Source organism: Somniosus microcephalus, unplaced genomic scaffold (assembly GCF_052327205.1).
Source record: "Somniosus microcephalus isolate GS21.2 unplaced genomic scaffold, FLI_Smic_1.0 unresolved_chr9, whole genome shotgun sequence".
NCBI lineage: Eukaryota > Metazoa > Chordata > Chondrichthyes > Squaliformes > Somniosidae > Somniosus > Somniosus microcephalus.
In genome coordinates this window covers 18,696,430-18,717,694 of record NW_028225187.1, presented here as the reverse complement: position 1 = coordinate 18,717,694, position 21,265 = coordinate 18,696,430, and the positions used below count along the sequence as shown (strand labels likewise).

The 21,265-nt window shown below is 53.5% G+C and overlaps 1 protein-coding gene across 1 annotated transcript; it reads right to left on the bottom strand.

The window, feature by feature from the left end:
- Nucleotides 1-289: 289 nt before the first annotated feature.
- Nucleotides 290-19,561, bottom strand: LOC147084856 (germ cell-specific gene 1-like protein). Its single transcript, XM_085979352.1, has 5 exons — nt 19,270-19,561; nt 16,461-16,505; nt 4,749-4,901; nt 3,603-3,714; nt 290-548 (listed from the first exon to the last, which is right to left on the bottom strand). The coding sequence occupies exons 1-5, from the start codon at nt 19,559-19,561 to the stop codon at nt 290-292; spliced, it is 861 nt and encodes a 286-aa protein (XP_085835478.1).
- Nucleotides 19,562-21,265: the final 1,704 nt, after the last annotated feature.

Genomic DNA, 21,265 nt, shown 5'->3' with positions numbered 1-21,265 from the left:
CAGTCTAAGGATAAGGGGTAAGCCATTTAGGACTGAGATGAGGAGGAATTTCTTCACCCAGAGAGTGGTGAACCTGTGGAATTCTCTACCACAGAAGGCAGTAGAGGCCAATTCATTAAATATATTCAAGAAGGAGTTAGATATATTTCTTAAGGCTAAAGGGATCAAGGGATCAAGGGATATGGGGAGAAGGCAGGGACAGGGTACTGAATTTGGATGATCAGCCATGATCTCATTGAATGGCGGAACAGGCTCTAGGGGCTGAATGGCCTACTCCTGCTCCTATCTTCTATGTTTCTACGTCCAGCGACCCGGGGAAACTCCCGACATTCCCCTGGAGCGCTGGCCCCTCCAGGGACCCGTCGACGGAGAAAACTGAGCGCTCCCACAGGAATGGGACGTCGCCAGGGTCCAGAACCAGCCGCGGCCCTGGCCCGCTGCTCTCCCGCGCCCGCTTGGCGTACCTCAGCCGGGCGGCGGTCTTGCTGTAGGTGTTGAGGCTGGCGACGGCCGAAGCCATGCAGCAACTGAAGGAGAACCACGCCAAGCTGTTGGGAGGGAAGAGAGGAGCGTTACAATTCTCATCCTCCTGTTCAAATCCCTCCATGGCCCCTCGCCCCCCTCCCTATCTCTGTAACCTCCTCCAGCCCTACAATTCTCATCCTCCTGTTCAAATGCCTCCATGGCCCTCGCCCCCCTCCCTATCTCTGTAACCTCCTCCAGCCCCTGCAATTCTCATCCTCCTGTTCAAATCCCTCCATGGCCCTCGCCCCCTCCCTATCTCTGTAACCTCCTCCAGCCCCACAATTCTCATCCTCCTGTTCAAATCCCTCCATGGCCCTCGTCCCCTCCCTATCTCTGTAACTTCCTCCAGCCCCTACAATTCTCATCCTCCTGTTCAAATCCCTCCATGGCCCTCGCCCCCCTCCCTATCTCTGTAACCTCCTCCAGCCCTACAATTCTCATTCTCCTGTTCAAATCCCTCCATGGCCCTCACCCCCTTCCTATCTCTGTAACCTCCTCCAGCCCTTACAATTCTCATCCACCTGTTCAAATCCCTCAATGGCCCTCGCCCCCTCCCTATCTCTGTAACCTCCTCCAGCCCTACAATTCTCAGCCCCCTGTTCAAATCCCTCCATGGCCCTCGCCCCCTCCCTATCTCTGTAACCTCCTCCAACCCTTACAATTCTCATCCTCCTGTTCAAATCCCTCCATGGCCCTCGCCCACTCCCTATCTCTGTAACCTCCTCCAGCCCCTACAATTCTCATCCTCCTGTTCAAATCCCTCCATGGCCCCTCGCCCCCCTCCCTATCTCTGTAACCTCCTCCAGCCCCTACAATTCTCATCCTCCTGTTCAAATCCCTCCATGGCCCTCGCCCCCTCCCTATCTATGTGACCTCCTCCAGCCCCTACAATTCTCATCCTCCTGTTCAAATCCCTCCATGGCCCTCGCCCCCTCCCTATCTCTGTAACCTCCTCCAGCCCCTACAATTCTCATCTTCCTGTTCAAATCCCTCCGTGGCCCTCGCCTCCTCCCTATCTCTGTAACCTCCTCCAGCCCCTACAATTCTCATCCTCCTGTTCAAACCCCTCCATGGCCCTCGCCCCCTCCCTATCTCTGTAACCTCCTCCAGCCCCTACAATTCTCATCCTCCTGTTCAAATCCCTCCATGGCCCTCGCCCCCTCCCTATCTCTGTAACCTCCTCCAGCCCCTACAATTCTCATACTCCTGTTCAAATCCCTCCATGGCCCTCGTCCCCTCCCTATCTCTGTAACCTCCTCCAGCCCTACAATTCTCATTCTCCTGTTCAAATCCCTCAATGGCCCTCGCCCCCTCCCTATCTATGTAACCTCCTCCAGCCCTACAATTCTCAGCCTCCTGTTCAAATCCCTCCATGGCCCTCGCCCGCTCCCTATCTCTGTAACCTCCTCCAGCCCCTACAATTCTCATCCTCCTGTTCAAACCCCTCCATGGCCCTCGCCCCCTCCCTATCTCTGTAACCTCCTCCAGCCCCTACAATTCTCATCCTCCTGTTCAAATCCCTCCATGGCCCTCGCCCCCTCCCTATCTCTGTAACCTCCTCCAGCCCCTACAATTCTCATACTCCTGTTCAAATCCCTCCATGGCCCTCGCCCCCTCCCTATCTCTGTAACCTCCTCCAGCCCCTACAATTCTCATCCTCCTGTTCAAATCCCTCCATGGCCCTCGCCCCCTCCCTATCTCTGTAACCTATGTGGGCTTGGATTATGGGGCTCAAGTCTCTTGAGTGGGGGCTGGACCAGAGAGTGCCTCCAACTGGGCCACGGCAGACACCAACAGATGGGAGTGAACGGCATATTCCAACCATGGCTAGAACCCTGATGTGTATTGAATCCCCTCCGTTACATCTGTAACACTTGTAATCGTCTTTCGACTAAAGCACTGAGCTCCTGCATCCACTTTTCCCAACCACCTAATCCTTGGGATTAACAGAAGCGCAGAGATATGCGAAGATCAAAAAATAACATTGATTGCAATCAACTATCGCAACCTTTTACACGACCTTCAGTGAAGAGATAAGGTTAGACGGTGATTTGTCACTCCTATCTTCACCCTCCCCTCCGCAACCTGCCCCTTGAGTGTTTGATGGGACAGTGCAGAGGGAGCTTTACTCTGTATCTATCCCGTGCTGTACCTGCCCTGGGAGTGTTTGATGGGACAGTGTAGAGGGAGCTTTACTCTGTATCTAACCCCGTGCTGTACCTGCCCTGGGAGTGTTTGATGGGACAGTGTAGAGGGAGCTTTACTCTGTATCTATCCCGTGCTGTATCTGCCCTGGGAGTGTTTGATGGGACAGTGTAGAGGGAGCTTTACTCTGTATCTAACCCCGTGCTGTACCTGCCCTGGGAGTGTTTGATGGGACAGTGTAGAGGGAGCTTTACTCTGTATCTAACCCGTGCTGTACCTGCCCTGGGAGTGTTTGATGGGGACAGTGCAGAGGGAGCTTTACTCTGTATCTATCCCGTGCTGTACCTGCCCTGGGAGTGTTTGATGGGACAGTGTAGAGGGAGCTTTACTCTGTATCTAACCCCGTGCTGTACCTGCCCTGGGAGTGTTTGATGGGACAGTGTAGAGGGAGCTTTACTCTGTATCTATCCCGTGCTGTATCTGCCCTGGGAGTGTTTGATGGGACAGTGTAGAGGGAGCTTTACTCTGTATCTAACCCCGTGCTGTACCTGCCCTGGGAGTGTTTGATGGGACAGTGTAGAGGGAGCTTTACTCTGTATCTAAACCCGTGCTGTACCTGCCCTGGGAGTGTTTGATGGGACAGTGTAGAGGGAGCTTTACTCTGTATCTAACCCGTGCTGTACCTGCCCTGGGAGTGTTTGATGCGACAGTGTAGAGGGAGCTTTACTCTGTATCTAACCCGTGCTGTACCTGCCCTGGGAGTGTTTGATGGGACAGTGTAGAGGGAGCTTTACTCTGTATCTAACCCGTGCTGTACCTGCCCTGGGAGTGTTTGATGGGACAGTGTAGAGGGAGCTTTACTCTGTATCTAACCCGTGCTGTACCTGCCCTGGGAGTGTTTGAAGGGACAGTGTAGAGGGAGTTGTACTTACAGGAACGACCACCCATAGTCCCAGGACTGTGGTTTCCAATCTTTTGGTCCCAGGCTGACAGTTAACTGGAACACTGTTGTGTACATCATGTGCCCCACCATCCCAAAGAGACCTGTGAGGCAGAGAGGGAAGCAAACACCGTGAGATGAGCAAGGTCCCATCTTTCATTCTCCAGCCAACCCAGTCCTAATTTGTCTTATCTTCGTGTCACGCAAGTGCCAGGCAATGACTATCTCCAACAAGCGAGAGTCTAACCACCGCCCCTTGACATTCAACGGCATTACCATCGCCGAATCCCCCACCATCAACATCCTGGGGGTCACCATTGACCAGAAACTTAACTGGACCAGCCACACAAATACTGTGGCAACAAGAGCAGGTCAGAGGCTGGGTATTCTGCGGCGAGTGTCTCACCTCCTGACTTCCCAAAGCCTTTCCACCATCTACAAGGCACAAGTCAGGAGTGTGATGGAACACTCTCCGCTTGCCTGGACGAGTGCAGCTCCAACAACACTCGAGAAGCTCGACACCATCCAGGACAAAGCAGCCCCGCTTGATTGGCACCCCATTTAAAAAAATTAATTCACGGGATCTGTGCTTTGGTCGAGCTCTCCAATTAGTCCCACTCCCCCTCGCTCGTTCCCCACAGCCCTGCAATTTTTTCCCCTTCAGTTATTTCTCCAATTCCCCTTTTGAAAGTTACTATTGAATCTGCTTCCACCGCCCTTTCAGGCAGCGCATTCCAGATCACAACAACTCGCTGCGTAAAGAAATGTTTCCTCATCTCCCCTCTGGTTCTTTTGCTGATTATCTTCAATCTGTGTCCTCTGGTTACCGACCCTCCTGCAACTGGAAACAGTTTCTCCTTATTTACTCCATCAAAACCCTTTGTGATGTGGAACATCTCTATCAAATCTCCCCTTAACCTTCTCTGCTCTAAGGAGAACAATCCCAGCTTCTCCAGTCTCTCCACATCACTGAAGTCCCTCATCCCTGGTCCCATTCTGGTCAATCTCCCCTTAACCTTCTCTGCTCTAAGGAGAACAATCCCAGCTTCTCCAGTCTCTCCACATCACTGAGGTTCTCTCATCCCTGGAACCATCCTGTTGAAACTCCTCTGCACCCTCCCCAAGGGTTGACCCTTACCCGATAAGGCAGTGAAGACAGCAGCGAAGGAGTTGATTTTCAGCGTGTCGACGACGCTCCTTGCGTACAGCACCTCCACGCACATGAGGATGAACCCAATGCTCAACAGAAAGATGAAGAGGGTCTCCGCAACGATGGCGAACCACAGCAGCCCTGGAAAACAAAGAAGGTTCAAATCCTGACCGTGGGGAAGTGGCGGGTGGGAAAAGGCCATGGCAATTCTTCCAGCCAGGGTCTAGGAAATGTCATTTCCCACCGTACCTCCCATATCTCACCATCCCTCCCATATCTCACAATCACTCCCATATCTCACCATCACTCCCATGTCTCACCATCCCTCTTGTATCTCACCATCCCTCCTGTATCTCACAATCACTCCCATATTTCACCATCCCTCCCATATTTCACCATCCCTCCCATATCGCACCATCCCTCCTGTATCTCACCATCCCTCCCATATCGCACCATCCCTCCTGTATCGCACCATCCCTCCTGTATCTCACCATCACTCCCATATCTCACCATCACTCCCATATCTCACCATCACTCCCATATCTCACCATCACTCCCATATCTCACCATCACTCTCATATCTCACCATCTCTCCAATATCTCACCATCTCTCCCATATTTCACCATCCCTCCCATATCGCACCATCCCTCCCATATCGCACCATCCCTCCTGTATCTCACCATCACTCCCATATCTCACCATCACTCTCATATCTCACCATCCCTCCAATATCTCACCATCTCTCCCATATTTCACCATCCCTCCCATATCGCACCATCCCTCCCATATCGCACCATCCCTCCTGTATCTCACCATCACTCCCATATCTCACCATCACTCTCATATCTCACCATCCCTCCAATATCTCACCATCTCTCCCATATTTCACCATCCCTCCCATATCGCACCATCCCTCCCATATCGCACCATCCCTCCTGTATCTCACCATCACTCCCATATCTCACCATCACTCTCATATCTCACCATCCCTCCCATATCGCACCATCCCCCCTGTATCTCACCATCACTACCGTATCTCACCATCCCTCTCGCATCTCACCATCACTCCCATATCTCACCATCACTCCCATATCTCACCATCACTCTCATATCTCACCATCCCTCCAATATAGAGTCATAGAGTTATACAGCACGGATAGAGGCCCTTCGGCCCATCATGTCCGCGCCGGCCATCAAGCCCTGTCTGATCTAATCCCATTTTCCAGCACTTGGTCCGTAGCCTTGTATGCTATGGCATTTCAAGTGCTCATCCAAATGCTTCTTAAATGTTGTGAGGGTTCCTGCCTCCACAACCCTTTCAGGCAGTGAGTTCCAGACTCCAACCACCCTCTGGGTGAAAAAGTTCTTCCTCAAATCCCCTCTAAACCTCCCGCCCTTTACCTTGAATCTATGCCCCCCAGTTATTGACCCCTCTACTAAGGGAAAAAGCTCCTCAGCATCCATCCTATCTATGCCCCTCATAATTTTGTACACCTCAATCATGTCCCCCCTCAGCCTCCTCTGCTCCAAGGAAAACAAACCCAATCTGCCCAGTCTCTCTTCATAGCTGAAGCGCTCCAGCCCCGGTAACATCCTGGTGAACCTCCTCTGCACCCTCTCCAACGCGATCACATCCTTCCTGTAGTGTGGCGACCAGAACTGCACACAGTATTCCAGCTGTGGCCTAACCAGTGTTTTATACAGTTCCATCATAACCTCCTTGCTCTTATATTCAATGCCTCGGCTAATGAAGGCAAGTATCCCATATGCCTTTTTTACCACCTTATCCACCTGTTCCGCCGCCTTCAGGGATCTGTGTACTTGCACACCCAGATCCCTCTGACCCTCCGTCTTGCCTAGGGTCTTACCATTCATTGTGTATTCCCTTGCCTTGTTAGTCCCCCCAAAGTGCATCACCTCGCACTTTTCCGGGTTAAATTCCATTTGCCACTGTTCCGCCCATCTGACCAACCCATCTATATCGTCCTGCAGACTGAGGCTACCCTCCTCGCTATTTACCACCCTACCAATTTTTGTATCATCCGCGAACTTACTGATCATACCTTTTACATTCATATCCAAGTCATTAATGTAGACCACAAACAGCAAGGGACCCAGCACCGATCCCTGTGGTACCCCACTGGCCACAGGCTTCCAGTCACAAAAACAACCTTCGACCATCACCCTCTGCCTTCTGTCACTAAGCCAGTTTTGTATCCAATGTGCCAAGGCACCCTGGATTCCATGGGCTCTTACCTCCTTGACCAGTCTCCTGTGCGGGACTTTATCGAAGGCCTTACTGAAATCCATATATACCACATCCACTGCGTTACCCTCATCCACACACCTAGTCACCCCCTCAAAAAATTCAATCAAATTAGTCAGACATGATCTTCCCTTGACAAAGCCATGTTGACTATCCCTGATTAATCCTTGCCTCTCCAAGTGGAGACAAATTTTGTCCCTCAGAATTTTTTCCAATAATTTTCCTACCACTGATGTTAGGCTCACTGGCCTGTAGTTCCCCGGTTTTTCCCTACTTCCCTTCTTGAATAATGGTACTACATTAGCGGTTCCCCAGTCCTCTGGCACATCCCCTGTGGCCAGGGAGGTCCTGAATATATGTGTTAGAGCCCCCGCAATCTCTTCCTTTGCCTCACACAGCAGCCTGGGATACATTTCATCCGGGCCTGGGGATTTATCCATTTTTAGGCCAGCTAAAACCGCCAATACCTCCTCCCTCTCGATGTGAATATGTTCGAGCATATCACTGTCCCCCCGCCCTATTTCTATGTCTACATCGTCCTTCTCCATAGTGAAAACAGATGCAAAAAATTCATTTAGAACCCCTCCTACATCTTCCGGCTCCACACACAGATTGCCACTTTTGTCCCTAATGGGCCCTATTTTTTCCCTAGTTATCCTCTTACCCTTAATATACTTATAAAACATCTTAGGATTTTCCTTTATTTTGCTCGCCAGTGTTATTTCATGGCCCCTCCTTGATCTCCTAATTTCTTTTTTAAGTATCCCCCTGCACTTTTTGTACTCCTCTAGGGCTTCCTCCGTCTTTAGCCTTTTGTATCTGCCAAAAGCCCTCCTTTTTTTCCTAATCCATTCTCGTATATCCCCTGACATCCAAGGTTCCCTGTGGTTTTTGGAACCACCCTTGACCTTTACGGGAACATGTTGCCATTGTATGATCCCAATCTCATTTCTGAAAGCCTCCCATTGCTCTGATGCGGATTTTCCTACAAGTAGCTGATCCCAGTCCATTTTGGCCAGATCCTGCCTTATCCTATTAAAATCGGCATTCCCCCAATTTAGAACCTTTATTTCCGGCCCATCCCTGTCCTTTTCCATGACCACCTTAAATCTTACCATATTATGGTCACTATCACCAAAGTGCTCACCTACTAGCACTTTTTCCACTTGGCCGGCCACATTCCCTAGAATTAGGTCCAGTACCGCCCCCTCTCTTGTAGGACTTTCTACATGCTGGCTCAAAAAGCTCTCCTGGATGCACTTTAAGAATTCTACACCCTCTGAGCCTTTCACACTCTGACTATCCCAGTTAATATTGGGGAAGTTGAAATCCCCCATTATTATTACCCTATTATTTGCACATTCCTCTGAGATTTGCCTACATATCTGTTCCTCTATCTCCCCCTGACTGTTTGGAGGCCTATAGTACACTCCCAGCAAAGTGCTTGCCCCCTTTTTGTTTTTAAGCTCCACCCATATGGCCTCATTAGAGGAACCTGCTAATATATCATCCCTCCTTACTGCAGTAATTGACTCCTTAATTAATATCTCACCATCTCTCCCATATCTCACCATCCCTCCCATATCCCACCATCACTCCCGTATCTCACCATCCCTCCTGTATCTCACCATCACTCCCGTATCCCACCATCCCTCCCGTATCTCACCAACGCTACCGTATCTCACCATCCCTCTCGTATAAGAACATAAGAACATAAGAAATAGGAGCAGGAGTAGGCCAATCGGCCCCTCGAGCCTGCTCCGCCATTCAATAAGATCATGGCTGATCTGATCCTAACCGCCAATCCACTATCACAGAACCATCTCCTGAATCTAACAGAATTAGACACACGAAATAGGAGCAGGATCAGGCTACACGGCCCCTGGGCCCGCTCCGCTACCCACAGGGCCATGACCGATCCGAACCTAGACTCATGTCCAAATTGCTGCCCGCTCCCCGTAACCCTTAATTCCCTTTACTTCTAGGAAACTGTCTATTTCTGTTTTAAATTTATGTAATGATGTAGCTTCTACAGCTTTTTGGGGCAGCATATTCCATGGACCTACCACCCTCTGAGTGAAGTAGTTCCTCCTCATCTCAGTTTTGAAAGAGCAGCCCCTTATTCTAAGACTATGCCCCCTAGTTCTAGTTTCACCCATCATCGGGAACATCCTCCCCGCATCCACCCGATCCAACCCCTTCACAATCTTATATGTTTCAATAAGATCGCCTCTCATTCTTCTGAACTCCAATGAGTAGAGTCCCAACCTACTCAACCTCTCCTCATATGTCCATCCCCTCACCCCTGGGATTAACCGAGTGAACCTTCTTTGTACTGACTCGAGAGCAAGTATGTCCTTTCTTAAGTATGGACACCAAAACTGTACGCAGTATTCCAGGTGCGGTCTCACCAATACCTTGTAGAACTGAAGCAATACCTCCCTATTTTTATATTCTATCCCCCTAGCAATGAAAGCCAACATTCCATTGGCCTTCTTAATCACTTGCTGCACCTGCATACTAACCTTTTGAGTTTCGTGCACCAGGACCCCCAGATCCCTTTGTACTTCAGTACTTTCCAGTTTCTTGCCATTAAGATAATAGCTTGCTCTACGATTTTTCCTGCCAAAGTGCATAACCTCACACTTTCCAGTATTGTATCTCACCATCACTCCCATATCTCACCATCACTCCCATATCCCACCATCCCTCCTGTATCTCACCATCCCTACCGTATCTCACTATCCCTCCCATATCCCACCATCACTCCCATATCTCACCATCCCTCCCATATCTCACCATCCCTCCCATATCTCACCATCCCTCCTGTATCTCACCATCCCTCCCATATCCCACCATCTCTCCCATATCTCACCATCCCTCCCATATCTCACCATCACTCCCATATCTCACCACCCCTCCCATATCTCACCATCACTCCCATATCTCACCATCACTCCTGTATCTCACCATCTCTCCCATATCTCACCATCACTCCCGTATCTCACTATCCCTCCCATATCCCACCATCACTCCCATATCTCACCATCCCTCCCATATCTCGCCATCCCTCCCATATCTCGCCATCCCTCCCATATCCCACCATCCCTCCTGTATCTCACCATCCCTCCCATATCCCACCATCCCTCCTGTATCTCACCATCCCTCCTGTATCTCACCATCACTCGCGTATCCCACCATCCCTCCCATATCTCACCATCCCTCCTGTATCTCACCATCCCTCCCATATCTCACCATCCCTCCTGTATCTCACCATCACTCCCATATCTCACCATCCCTCCCATATCTCACCATCCCTCCCATATCCCACCATCCCTCCCATATCTCACCATCACTCCCGTATCTCACCATCCCTCCCATATCTCACCATCCCTCCCATATCTCACCATCCCTCCTGTATCTCACCATCCCTCCTGTATCTCACCATCACTCGCATATCCCACCATCCCTCCCATATCTCACCATCCCTCCCATATCTCACCATCCCTCCCATATCTCACCATCACTCCCATATCTCACCATCCCTCCTGTATCTCACCATCACTCCCATATCTCACCATCCCTCCTGTATCTCACCATCCCTCCCATATCCCACCATCCCTCCCATATCTCACCATCCCTCCTGTATCTCACCATCCCTCCCATATCTCACCATCCCTCCTGTATCTCACCATCCCTCCCATATCTCACCATCCCTCCCATATCTCACCATCCCTCCTGTATCTCACCATCCCTCCAATATCTCACCATCTCTCCCATATCTCACCATCCCTCCCATATCTCACCATCCCTCCTGTATCTCACCATCCCTCCCATATCCCACCATCCCTCCCATATCTCACCATCCCTCCTGTATCTCACCATCCCTCCCATATCTCACCATCCCTCCCATATCTCACCATCCCTCCTGTATCTCACCATCCCTCCCATATCTCACCATCCCTCCCATATCTCACCATCCCTCCTGTATCTCACCATCCCTCCAATATCTCACCATCTCTCCCATATCTCACCATCCCTCCTGTATCTCACCGTCCCTCCTGTATCTCACCATCCCTCCTGTATCTCACCATCCCTCCTGTATCTCACCGTCCCTCCTGTATCTCACCATGCCTCCCATATCTCACCATCCCTCCCATATCTCACCATCCCTCCCATATCTCACCATCCCTCCCGTATCTCACCATCCCTCCTGTATCTCACCATCCCTCCTGTATCTCACCATCCCTCCTGTATCTCACCATCCCTCCCATATCTCACCATCCCTCCTGTATCTCACCATCCCTCCTGTATCTCACCATCCCTCCCATATCTCACCATCCCTCCTGTATCTCACCATCCCTCCTGTATCTCACCATCCCTCCCGTATCTCACCATCCCTCCCATATCTCACCATCCCTCCTGTATCTCACCATCCCTCCCGTATCTCACCATCCCTCCCGTATCCCACCATCCCTCCTGTATCTCACCATCCCTCCCATATCCCACCATCCCGCCGTATCTCACCATCCCTCCCGTATCCCACCATCCCTCCCGTATCTCACCATCCCTCCCATATCCCACCATCCCGCCCGTATCCCACCATCGCTCCCATATCCCACTATCCCTCCCATAACCCTCATAGAATCATAGAAATTCGCGGCACAGAAGGCGGCCATTCGGCCCATCGTGTCCGCGCCGGTCAACAAGGAGCTCTCCACCCTAATCCCACTTTCCAGCTCTCGGTCCGTAGCCCTGTAGGTTAGGGCACTTCAAGCGCATATCCAAGTACTTTTTAAATGTGATGAGGGTTTCTGCCTCTACCACCCTTTCAGGCAGTGAGTTCCAGACCCCCACCACCCTCTGGGTGAAGAACGTTCTCCTCAACTCCCCTCTAATCCTTCTCCCAATTACTTTCAATCTGTGCCTCCTGGTTATTGACCTCTCTGTTAAGGGAAATAGGTCATAGAAACATAGAAGATAGGAGCAGGAGTAGGCCATTCGGCCCCTCGAGCCTGCTCCGCCATTCAATGAGATCATGGCTGATCATCCAAATTCAGTACCCGGTCCCTGCCTTCTCCCCATATCCCTTGATCCCCTTAGCCTTAAGAAATATATCCAACTCCTTCTTGAATATATTTAATGAATTGGCCTCAACTGTCCAGAACCAGGGGTCACAGTCTAAGGGTAAGGGGTAAGCCATTTAGGACTGAGATGAGGAGGAATTTCTTCACCCAGAGAGTGGTGAACCTGTGGAATTCTCTACCACACAAGGCAACATCCTGGTAAATCTCCTCCGTACCCTCTCAAGAGCGATCACATCCTTCCTGTAATGTGGTGACCATGGCTCTAATATTCCACCATCCCTCCTCGTATCCTCTCTCTCTGATGGGGGCCTGGGTGAGGGAGGCAGTGGGTCAGAGGTTGTCCTCATCACCCTCTGGGACCTGGGAAATAAAAGCAAGTCCCAGAGGCAGTGAACACCTCCTTCATCTACACCCCGACTTTGACCCACTGTTGTACCCGTCAGGCTGGTTAGGACTCGAGCTCGCTGACGCCCCGACACCCGCCCGACTGTTCCATCACGTCTCGCCTGCCTCTTCCACCCGCGGCCGCGGCGGGATTTCAATTCTCAGCGTGGAGCGTGGAGCATGGCTCTGGAACCCAGTAACAATGTCACCCGCAGCCCCCGGCTACTCCACCCCACCCCGCACAGCCCAGGATTTGTACCGGGCCATTCGTGATCGGTACCACAATAGGCAGCGCATTCGCCAACTGGGCAAGGTGTCGGACGTTCCTCAGTGGGTGGCACACTCTCGCCTCTGAGTCAGAAGGTCGTGGGTTTGATTCCCCCTCCCCTCTACTCCAGAGACTCGAGCCCCATAATCCAGGCCCACACTCCCCGGTGCCAGTACTGAGGGAGCGCTGCACTGTCGGAGGTAGATGTATATACTCTAGGACTCGAGCTCCATAATCCAGGCCCACACTCCCCGGGGCCAGTCCTGAGGGAGCGCTGCACTGTCGGAGGTAGATGTATATACTCTAGGACTCGAGCCCCATAATCCAGGCCCACACTCCCCGGTGCCAGTACTGAGGGAGCGCTGCACTGTCGGAGGTAGATGTATATACTCTAGGACTCGAGCTCCATAATCCAGGCCCATACTCCCCGGTGCCAGTACTGAGGGAGCGCTGCACTGTCGGAGGTAGATGTATATACTCTAGGACTCGAGCACCATAATCCAGGCCCACACTACCCGGTGCCAGTACTGAGGGAGTGCTGCACTGTCGGAGGTAGATGTATATACTCTAGGACTCGAGCCCCATAATCCAGGCCCACACTCCCCGGTGCCAGTACTGAGGGAGCGCTGCACTGTCGGAGGTAGATGTATATACTCTAGGACTCGAGCCCCATAATCCAGGCCCACACTCCCCGGTGCCAGTACTGAGGGAGTGCTGCACTGTCGGAGGTAGATGTATATACTCTAGGACTCGAGCCCCATAATCCAGGCCCACACTCCCCGGTGCCAGTACTGAGGGAGCGCTGCACTGTCGGAGGTAGATGTATATACTCTAGGACTCGAGCCCCATAATCCAGGCCCACACTCCCCGGTGCCAGTACTGAGGGAGCGCTGCACTGTCGGAGGTAGATGTATATACTCTAGGACTCGAGCCCCATAATCCAGGCCCACACTCCCCGGTGCCAGTACTGAGGGAGCGCTGCACTGTCGGAGGTAGATGTATATACTCTAGGACTCGAGCTCCATAATCCAGGCTGACACTCCCCGGTACCAGTACTGAGGGAGCGCTGCACTGTCGGAGGTAGATGTATATACTCTAGGACTTGAGCCCCATAATCCAGGCCCACACTCCCCGGTGCCAGTACTGAGGGAGCGCTGCACTGTCGGAGGTAGATATATATACTCTAGGACTGGAGACCCATAATCCAGGCCCACACTCCCCGGTGTCAGTACTGAGGGAGCGCTGCACTGTCGGAGGTAGATGTATATACTCTAGGACTCGAGCCCCATAATCCAGGCCCATACTCCCCGGTGCCAGTACTGAGGGAGCGCTGCACTGTCGGAGGTAGATGTATATACTCTAGGACTCGAGCCCCATAATCAAGGCCCACACTCCCCGGTGCCAATACTGAGGGAGCGCTGCACTGTCGGAGGTAGATGTATATACTCTAGGACTCGAGCTCCATAATCCAGGCCCACACTGCCCGGTGCCAGTACTGAGGGAGTGCTGCACTGTCGGAGGTAGATGTATATACTCTAGGACTCGAGCCCCATAATCCAGGCCCACACTCCCCGGTGCCAGTACTGAGGGAGCGCTACACTGTCGGAGGTAGATGTATATACTATAGGACTTGAGCCCCATAATCCAGGCCCACACTCCCCGCTGCCAGTACTGAGGGAGCGCTGCACTGTCGGAGGGAGATGTATATACTACAGGACTTGAGCCCCATAATCCAGGCCCACACTCCCCGCTGCCAGTACTGAGGGAGCGCTGCACTGTCGGAGGTAGATGTATAAACTATAGGACTTGAGCCCCATAATCCAGGCCCACACTCCCCGCTGCCAGTACTGAGGGAGCGCTGCACTGTCGGAGGGAGATGTATATACTATAGGACTTGAGCCCCATAATCCAGGCCCACACTCCCCGGTGCCAATACTGAGGGAGCGCTGCACTGTCGGAGGTAGATGTATATACTCTAGGACTCGAGCCCCATAATCCAGGCCCACACTCCCCGGTGCCAGTACTGAGGGAGCGCTGCACTGTCGGAGGTAGATGTATATACTCTAGGACTCGAGCCCCATAATCCAGGCCCACACTCCCCGGTGCCAGTACTGAGGGAGCGCTGCACTGTCGGAGGTAGATGTATATACTCTAGGACTGGAGCCCCATAATCCAGGCCCACACTCCCCGGTGCCAGTACTGAGGGAGCGCTGCACTGTCGGAGGTAGATGTATATACTCTAGGACTCGAGCCCCATAATCCAGGCCCACACTCCCCGGTGCCAGTACTGAGGGAGTGCTGCACTGTCGGAGGTAGATGTATATACTCTAGGACTCGAGCTCCATAATCCAGGCCCACACTCCCCGGTGCCAGTGCTGAGGGAGCGCTGCACTGTCTGAGGTAGATGTATATACTCTAGGACTCGAGCCCTATAATCCAGGCCCACACTCCCCGGTGCCAGTACTGAGGGAGCGCTGCACTGTCGGAGGTAGATGTATATACTCTAGGACTGGCGACCCATAATCCAGGCCCACACTCCCCGGTGCCAGTACTGAGGGAGCGCTGCACTGTCGGAGGTAGATGTGTATACTCTAGGACTCGAGCTCCATAATCCAGGCCCACACTCCCCGGTGCCAGTACTGAGGGAGCGCTGCACTGTCGGAGGTAGATGTATATACTCTAGGACTTGAGCCCCATAATCCAGGCCCACACTCCCCGGTGCCAGTACTGAGGGAGTGCTGCACTGTCGGAGGTAGATGTATATACTCTAGGACTCGAGCCCCATAATCCAGGCCCACATTCCCCGGTGCCAGTACTGAGGGAGCGCTGCACTGTCGGAGGTAGATGTATATACTCTAGGACTCGAGCCCCATAATCCAGGCCCACACTCCCCGGTGCCAGTACTGAGGGAGCGCTGCACTGTCGGAGGTAGATGTATATACTCTAGGACTGGCGACCCATAATCCAGGCCCACACTCCCCGGTGCCAGTACTGAGGGAGCGCTGCACTGTCGGAGGTAGATGTATATACTCTAGGACTCGAGCCCCATAATCCAGGCCCACACTCCCCGGTGCCAGTACTGAGGGAGCGCTGCACTGTCGGAGGTAGATGTATATACTCTAGGACTCGAGCTCCATAATCCAGGCCCACACTCCCCGGTGCCAGTACTGAGGGAGCGCTGCACTGTCGGAGGTAGATGTATATACTCTAGGACTCGAGCCCCATAATCCAGGCCCACACTCCCCGGTGCCAGTACTGAGGGAGTGCAGCACTGTCGGAGGTAGATGTATATACTCTAGGACTCGAGCCCCATATTCCAGGCCCACACTCCCCAGTGCCAGTACTGAGGGAGCGCTGCACTGTCGGAGGTAGATGTATATACTCTAGGACTCGAGCTCCATAATCCAGGCCCACACTCCCCGGTGCCAGTACTGAGGGAGCGCTGCACTGTCGGAGGTAGATGTATATACTCTAGGACTCGAGCTCCATAATCCAGGCCCACATTCCCCGGTGCCAGTACTGAGGGAGTGCAAATTGGCTGCCGCGTTTCCTACATTACAACAGTGACTACACTTCAAAAAGTACTTCATTGGCTGTAAAGCGCTTTGGGACGTCCTGAGGTGGTGAAAGCCGCTGGAGAAATGCGAGTCTGTCTTTTATTGAGGGCGAGGACCAGGATGCTGGAGACACTTACCCTGCTGAGATACTGGTGTCAGGTCAATGAATCTCCGACATTTAACTGGAGGAGACAGAAACATGAAGAGACCATAAGTTCAGAGCCCTTGAGAACTGGCAGGAAACTGAGATAGCAAATAAAAAGCACTTCATGTTAACAATCATCCTTTGCAATCTCACTCTCTTTGCATCTCAGTCTCACCCCCTCCCTATCTCTGTAACCACCTCCAGCCCCTACAATTCTCATCCTCCTCTTCAAATCCCTCCATGGCCCTCGCCCCCTCGCTATCTCTGTAACCTCCTCCAGCCCCTACAATTCTCATCCTCCTGTTCAAATCCCTCCATGGCCCTCGCCCCCTCCCTATCTCTGTAACCTGCTCCAGCCTCTACAATTCTCATCCTCCTCTTCAAATCCCTCCATGGCCCTCGCCCCCTCCCGATCTCTGTAACCTCCTCCAGCCGTACAATTCTCATCCTCCGGTTCAAATCACTCCATGGACCCTCGCCCCCCTCCCTATCTCTGTAACCTCCTCCAGCCCCTACAATTCTCATCCTCCTGTTCAAATCCCTCCCTGGCACTCGCCCCCTCCCTATCTCTGTAACCTCCTCCAGCCCCTACAATTCTCATCCTCCAGTTCAAATCCCTCCATGGCCCCTCACCCCCTCCCTATCTCTGTAACCTCCTCCAGCCCCTACAATTCTCATCCTCCTGTTCAAATCCCTCCATGGCCCCTCGCCCCCTCCCTATCTCTGTAACCTCCTCCAACCCCTACAATTCTCATCCTCCTGTTCAAATCCCTCCATGGCCCCTCGCCCCCTCCCTATCTCTGTAACCTCCTCCAGCCCTACAATTCTCATCCTCCTGTTCAAATCCCTCCATGGCCCTCGCCTCCTCCCTATCTCTGTAACCTCCTCCAGCCCCTACAATTCTCATCCTCCTGTTCAAATCCCTCCATGGCCCTTGCCCCCTCCCTATCTCTGTAACCTCCTCCAGCCCCTACAATTCTCATCCTCCTCTTCAAATCCCTCCATGGCCCTCGCCCCCTCGCTATCTCTGTAACCTCCTCCAGCCCCTACAATTCTCATCCTCCTCTTCAAATCCCTCCATGGCCCTCGCCCCCTCCCTATCTCTGTAACCTGCTCCAGCCCCTACAATTCTCATCCTCCTCTTCAAATCCCTCCATGGCCCTCGCCCCCTCCCTATCTCTGTAACCTCCTCCAGCCGTACAATTCTCATCCTCCGGTTCAAATCACTCCATGGACCCTCGCCCCCCTCCCTATCTCTGTAAGCTCCTCCAGCCCCTACAATTCTCATCCTCCTGTTCAAATCCCTCCCTGGCCCTCGCCCCCTCCCTATCTCTGTAACCTCCTCCAGCCCCTACAATTCTCATCCTCCAGTTCAAATCCCTCCATGGCCCCTCACCCCCTCCCTATCTCTGTAACCTCCTCCAGCCCCTACAATTCTCATCCTCCTGTTCAAATCCCTCCATGGCCCCTCGCCCCCTCCCTATCTCTGTAACCTCCTCCAACCCCTACAATTCTCATCCTCCTGTTCAAATCCCTCCATGGCCCCTCGCCCCCTCCCTATCTCTGTAACCTCCTCCAGCCCTACAATTCTCATCCTCCTGTTCAAATCCCTCCATGGCCCTCGCCTCCTCCCTATCTCTGTAACCTCCTCCAGCCCCTACAATTCTCATCCTCCTGTTCAAATCCCTCCATGGCCCTCGCCCCCTCCCTATCTCTGTAACCTCCTCCAGCCCCTACAATTCTCATCCTCCTGTTCAAATCCCTCCATGGTCCCTCGCCCCCTCCCTATCTCTGTAACCTCCTCCAGCCCTACAATTCTCATCCTCCTGTTCAAATCCCTCCATGGCCCCTCGCCCCCTCCCTATCTCTGTAACCTCCTCCAACCCCTACAATTCTCATCCTCCTGTTATAATCACTCCATGGCCCCTCGCCCCCTCCCAATCTCTGTAACCTCCTCCAGTCCTACAATTCTCATCCTCCTGTTCAAATCCCTCCATGGCCCCTCGCCCTCTCCCTATCTCTGTAACCTCCTCCAGCCCTACAATTCTCATCCTCCTGTTCAAATCCCTCCATGGCCCTCGCCCCCTCCCTATCTCTGTAACCTCCTCCAGCCCTACAATTCTCATCCTCCTGTTCAAATCCCTCCATGACCCTCGCTCCCTCCCTATCTCTGTAACCTCCTCCAGCCCTACAATTCTCATCCTCCTCTTCAAATCCCTCAATGGCCCCTCGCCCCCTCCCTATCTCTGTAACCTCCCCCAGCCCCTACAATTCTCATCCTCCTGTTCAAATCCCTCCATGGCCCCTTGCCCCCTCCCTATCTCTGTAACCTCCTCCAGCCCTACAATTCTCATCCTCCTGTTCAAATCCCTCCATGGCCCCTCGCCCCCTCCCTATCTCTGTAACCTCCTCCAGCCCTACAATTCTCATCCTCCTGTTCAAATCCCTCCATGGCCCTCGCCCCCTCCCTATCTCTGTAACCTCCTCCAGCCCCTACAACCCTCCGAGATCTCTGCGCTCCTCCAATTCTGCCCTCTTGAGCATCCCCGATTTCCATCACTCCACCATTGGCGGCCGTGCCTTCAGCTGCCTGGGGCCCTGAGCTCTGGAATTCCCTCCCTAAACCTCTCCGCCTCTCTCCCCTCCTTTAAGACGCTCCTTAAAACCGACCTCTTTGACCAAGCATTTGGTCACCTGTCCTAATATCATCTTATGTGGCTCGGTGTCAAATTTTGTTTGATAAGCGCCCCTGTGAAGCGCCTTGGGACGTTTTTTCTCTCCGCCTACCCTCCCCTCCTTACCTCCTTGGCCGTGCTCCTCGCACGAGTACCAGAAGCCGCTGTGGAAGGAACGGAAGGCGAAGCGGTCCGCGCCTGTCTCCCAGACGTAGTGCACCAGGCCCTGGAGCGTGGCGTTGCTCGCCGTCCCCGCCGCGCAGTCCGTGAGCTTGACGGGCGACAGGCACCGGGGCTTCACCGCCTTGCAGATGCCTACGCACCAGTAACTGGTGCCGAAGGCGGAGACGGAGGAGAGGAGCCCGATGGAGTTCAGCGCCACCGACAGCGCCCGGCGGGACGCTTGACTCAGCTTCATCCTGGGCGCCGCCCGCGAGCTCAAAAACCGACGCCGAGCCTCGCGACCGTACCGCTGCCTCTCTTTGCCTCCTGCAAAAGCTTCTTTCTCAGCTCTGAGATTGTGTAAGGCTTAAGGAGATCAAGAGATTAGGTAGAATTACATCGACTTTACAGCCCAGAAACAGGCCATTCAGCCCAACTGGTCCGTGCCGGTGTTTATTCTCCACACCAGCCTCCTCCCACCCCTCTTCATCTCACCCCATCAACACCAGCCTCCTCCCACCCCTCTTCATCTCACCCCATCAACACCAGCCTCCTCCCACCCCTCTTCATCTCACCCCGTCAACACCAGCCTCCTCCCACCCCTCTTCATCTCACCCCATCAACACCAGCCTCCTCCCACCCCTCTTCATCTCACCCCATCAACACCAGCCTCCTCCCACCCCTCTTCATCTCACCCCGTCAACACCAGCCTCCTCCCGCCCCTCTTCATCTCACCCCGTCAACACCAGCCTCCTCCCACCCTCTTCATCTCACCCCGTCAACACCAGCCTCCTCCCACCCCTCTTCATCTCACCCCATCAACACCAGCCTCCTCCCACCCCTCTTCATCTCACCCCATCAACACCAGCCTCCTCCCACCCCTCTTCATCTCACCCCATCAACACCAGCCTCCTCCCACCCCTCTTCATCTCACCCCATCAACACCAGCCTCCTCCCACCCCTCTTCATCTCACCCCGTCAACACCAGCCTCCTCCCACCCCTCTTCATCTCACCCCATCAACACCAGCCTCCTCCCACCCCTCTTCATCTCACCCCATCAACACCAGCCACCTCCCACCCCTCTTCATCTCACCCCATCAACACCAGCCTCCTCCCGCCCCTCTTCATCTCACCCCGTCAACACCAGCCTCCTCCCACCCCTCTTCATCTCACCCCATCAACACCAGCCTCCTCCCAGCCCTCTTCATCTCATCCCATCAACACCAGCCTCCTCCCACCCCTCTTCATCTCACCCCGTCAACACCAGCCTCCTCCCACCCCTCTTCATCTCACCCCATCAACACCAGCCTCCTCCCACCCCTCTTCATCTCACCCCGTCAACACCAGCCTCCTCCCACCCCTCTTCATCTCATCCCATCAACACCAGCCTCCTCCCACCCCTCTTCATCTCACCCCGTCAACACCAGCCTCCTCCCACCCCTCTTCATCTCACCCCATCAACACCAGCCTCCTCCCACCCCTGTTCATCTCACCCCATCAACACCAGCCTCCTCCTACCCCTCTTCATCTCACCCCATCAACACCAGCCTCCTCCCGCCCCTCTTCATCTCACCCCATCCACACCAGCCTCCTCCTACCCCTCTTCATCTCACCTCATCAACACCAGCCTCCTCCCACCCCTCTTCATCTCACCCCATCAACACCAGCCTCCTCCCACCCCTGTTCATCTCACCCCATCAACACCAGCCTCCTCCTACCCCTCTTCATCTCACCCCATCAACACCAGCCTCGTCCCGCCCCTCTTCATCTCACCCCATCCACACCAGCCTCCTCCTACCCCTCTTCATCTCACCTCATCAACACCAGCCTCCTCCCACCCCTTTTCATCTCACCCCATCAACACCAGCCTCCTCCCACCCCTCTTCATCTCACCCCATCAACACCAGCCTCCTCCCACCCCTCTTCATCTCACCCCATCAACACCAGCCTCCTCCCAGC

Coding starts and splice junctions, on each gene's coding strand:
- LOC147084856 (XM_085979352.1), bottom strand. CDS start 19,561: ATGAAGCTGAGTCAAGCGTCCCGCCGGGCGCTGTCGGTGGCGCTGAAC. Junction 4,902..16,460: donor GACACCAGTATCTCAGCAGG/GTAAGTGTCTCC, acceptor TTTGTTTTCCAG/GGCTGCTGTGGTTCGCCATC. Junction 3,715..4,748: donor TGTCTTCACTGCCTTATCGG/GTAAGGGTCAAC, acceptor TCTGCCTCACAG/GTCTCTTTGGGATGGTGGGG.